This window comes from Eimeria mitis, genomic scaffold, assembly GCF_000499745.2.
Source record: "Eimeria mitis Houghton genomic scaffold, Emh_scaff1552, whole genome shotgun sequence".
NCBI lineage: Eukaryota > Apicomplexa > Conoidasida > Eucoccidiorida > Eimeriidae > Eimeria > Eimeria mitis.
This window is the reverse complement of record NW_013569750.1, coordinates 9327-10098: the sequence shown is the minus strand read 5'-3', so window position 1 is coordinate 10098 and position 772 is coordinate 9327. Positions and strand designations below refer to the sequence as shown.

Sequence of the window (772 nt, the reverse complement as noted above, 5' to 3'; positions counted from 1 at the left end):
CCCCTTTCCATCTCTTTTTTTTCTTCTCTTTTCTTTCTTTTCTTTCTCTTCTCCCCTCTCTCCCCTCTCTCCCCTCTATCTCTCTCTCTCTCTCTCTATCTCTCTTTCTCTCTATCTTTTTTCTTTTTATCCTTACAGGCTTACTTAATTCTCTATGAGGGCCATTCCTTTCGTTCTGCTTATCTAAACATACGCAGACACCGCCCCATAGCCAGGCCCAACCCGGGCTTCATTCAGCAGCTGCTGCACCTCCAGACCCACGTACACGCCACCAAGCAACGCACAGACCCTGCACAGGGGGCCCCCATACAGGGGGCCCCCACACAGGGGGCCCCCGCGGGGGCCCCTATGGGGGCCCCCAGGGGGGGCCCCACACAGGGGGGGGCCCCCATACAGGGGGAAACTACACTGGGGGGGGAACTCATACAGGGGGAGACATGTATCGGGGGGCCCCGGGGGGCCCCCATACAGGGGGCCCCCATACAAGCGGAGCCCATGGGGGCCCCTATACAGGGGGCACAGGCGGGGGCGATAGGCGCTGGGGGGGCCCCTGCGGGGGGCCATCGTGTCAATCAGCAGCAGCAGCAGCAGCAGCAACAGGTGCTGCTGCAGCAGCAACAGCTGCTGCAGCAGCAATTGATGCAGCAGCAGGCGCTGCAGCAGCAGGTACATAGAACGGCTGCTCGCGGTGGGGGCAATCAGCAGTACAGGCAGCAGCCAGCAGCAGCAGCAGCAGCAACAAAAACAGCAGCAGCAACAACAGCAGCAGCAT

General features: G+C 60.6%; 1 protein-coding gene across 1 annotated transcript in view; it reads left to right on the top strand.

Annotated features, from left to right (window-relative positions):
- Window positions 1-348: 348 nt before the first annotated feature.
- The window catches only part of EMH_0039400 (uncharacterized protein), a gene marked incomplete at both ends in the record, with an annotated part of 990 nt that continues 566 nt past the window's right edge, over window positions 349-772 (top strand). Inside the window, one exon of the mRNA XM_013495393.1 lies at window positions 349-772. Within this exon, the coding sequence (XP_013350847.1) occupies window positions 349-772 (424 nt within the window).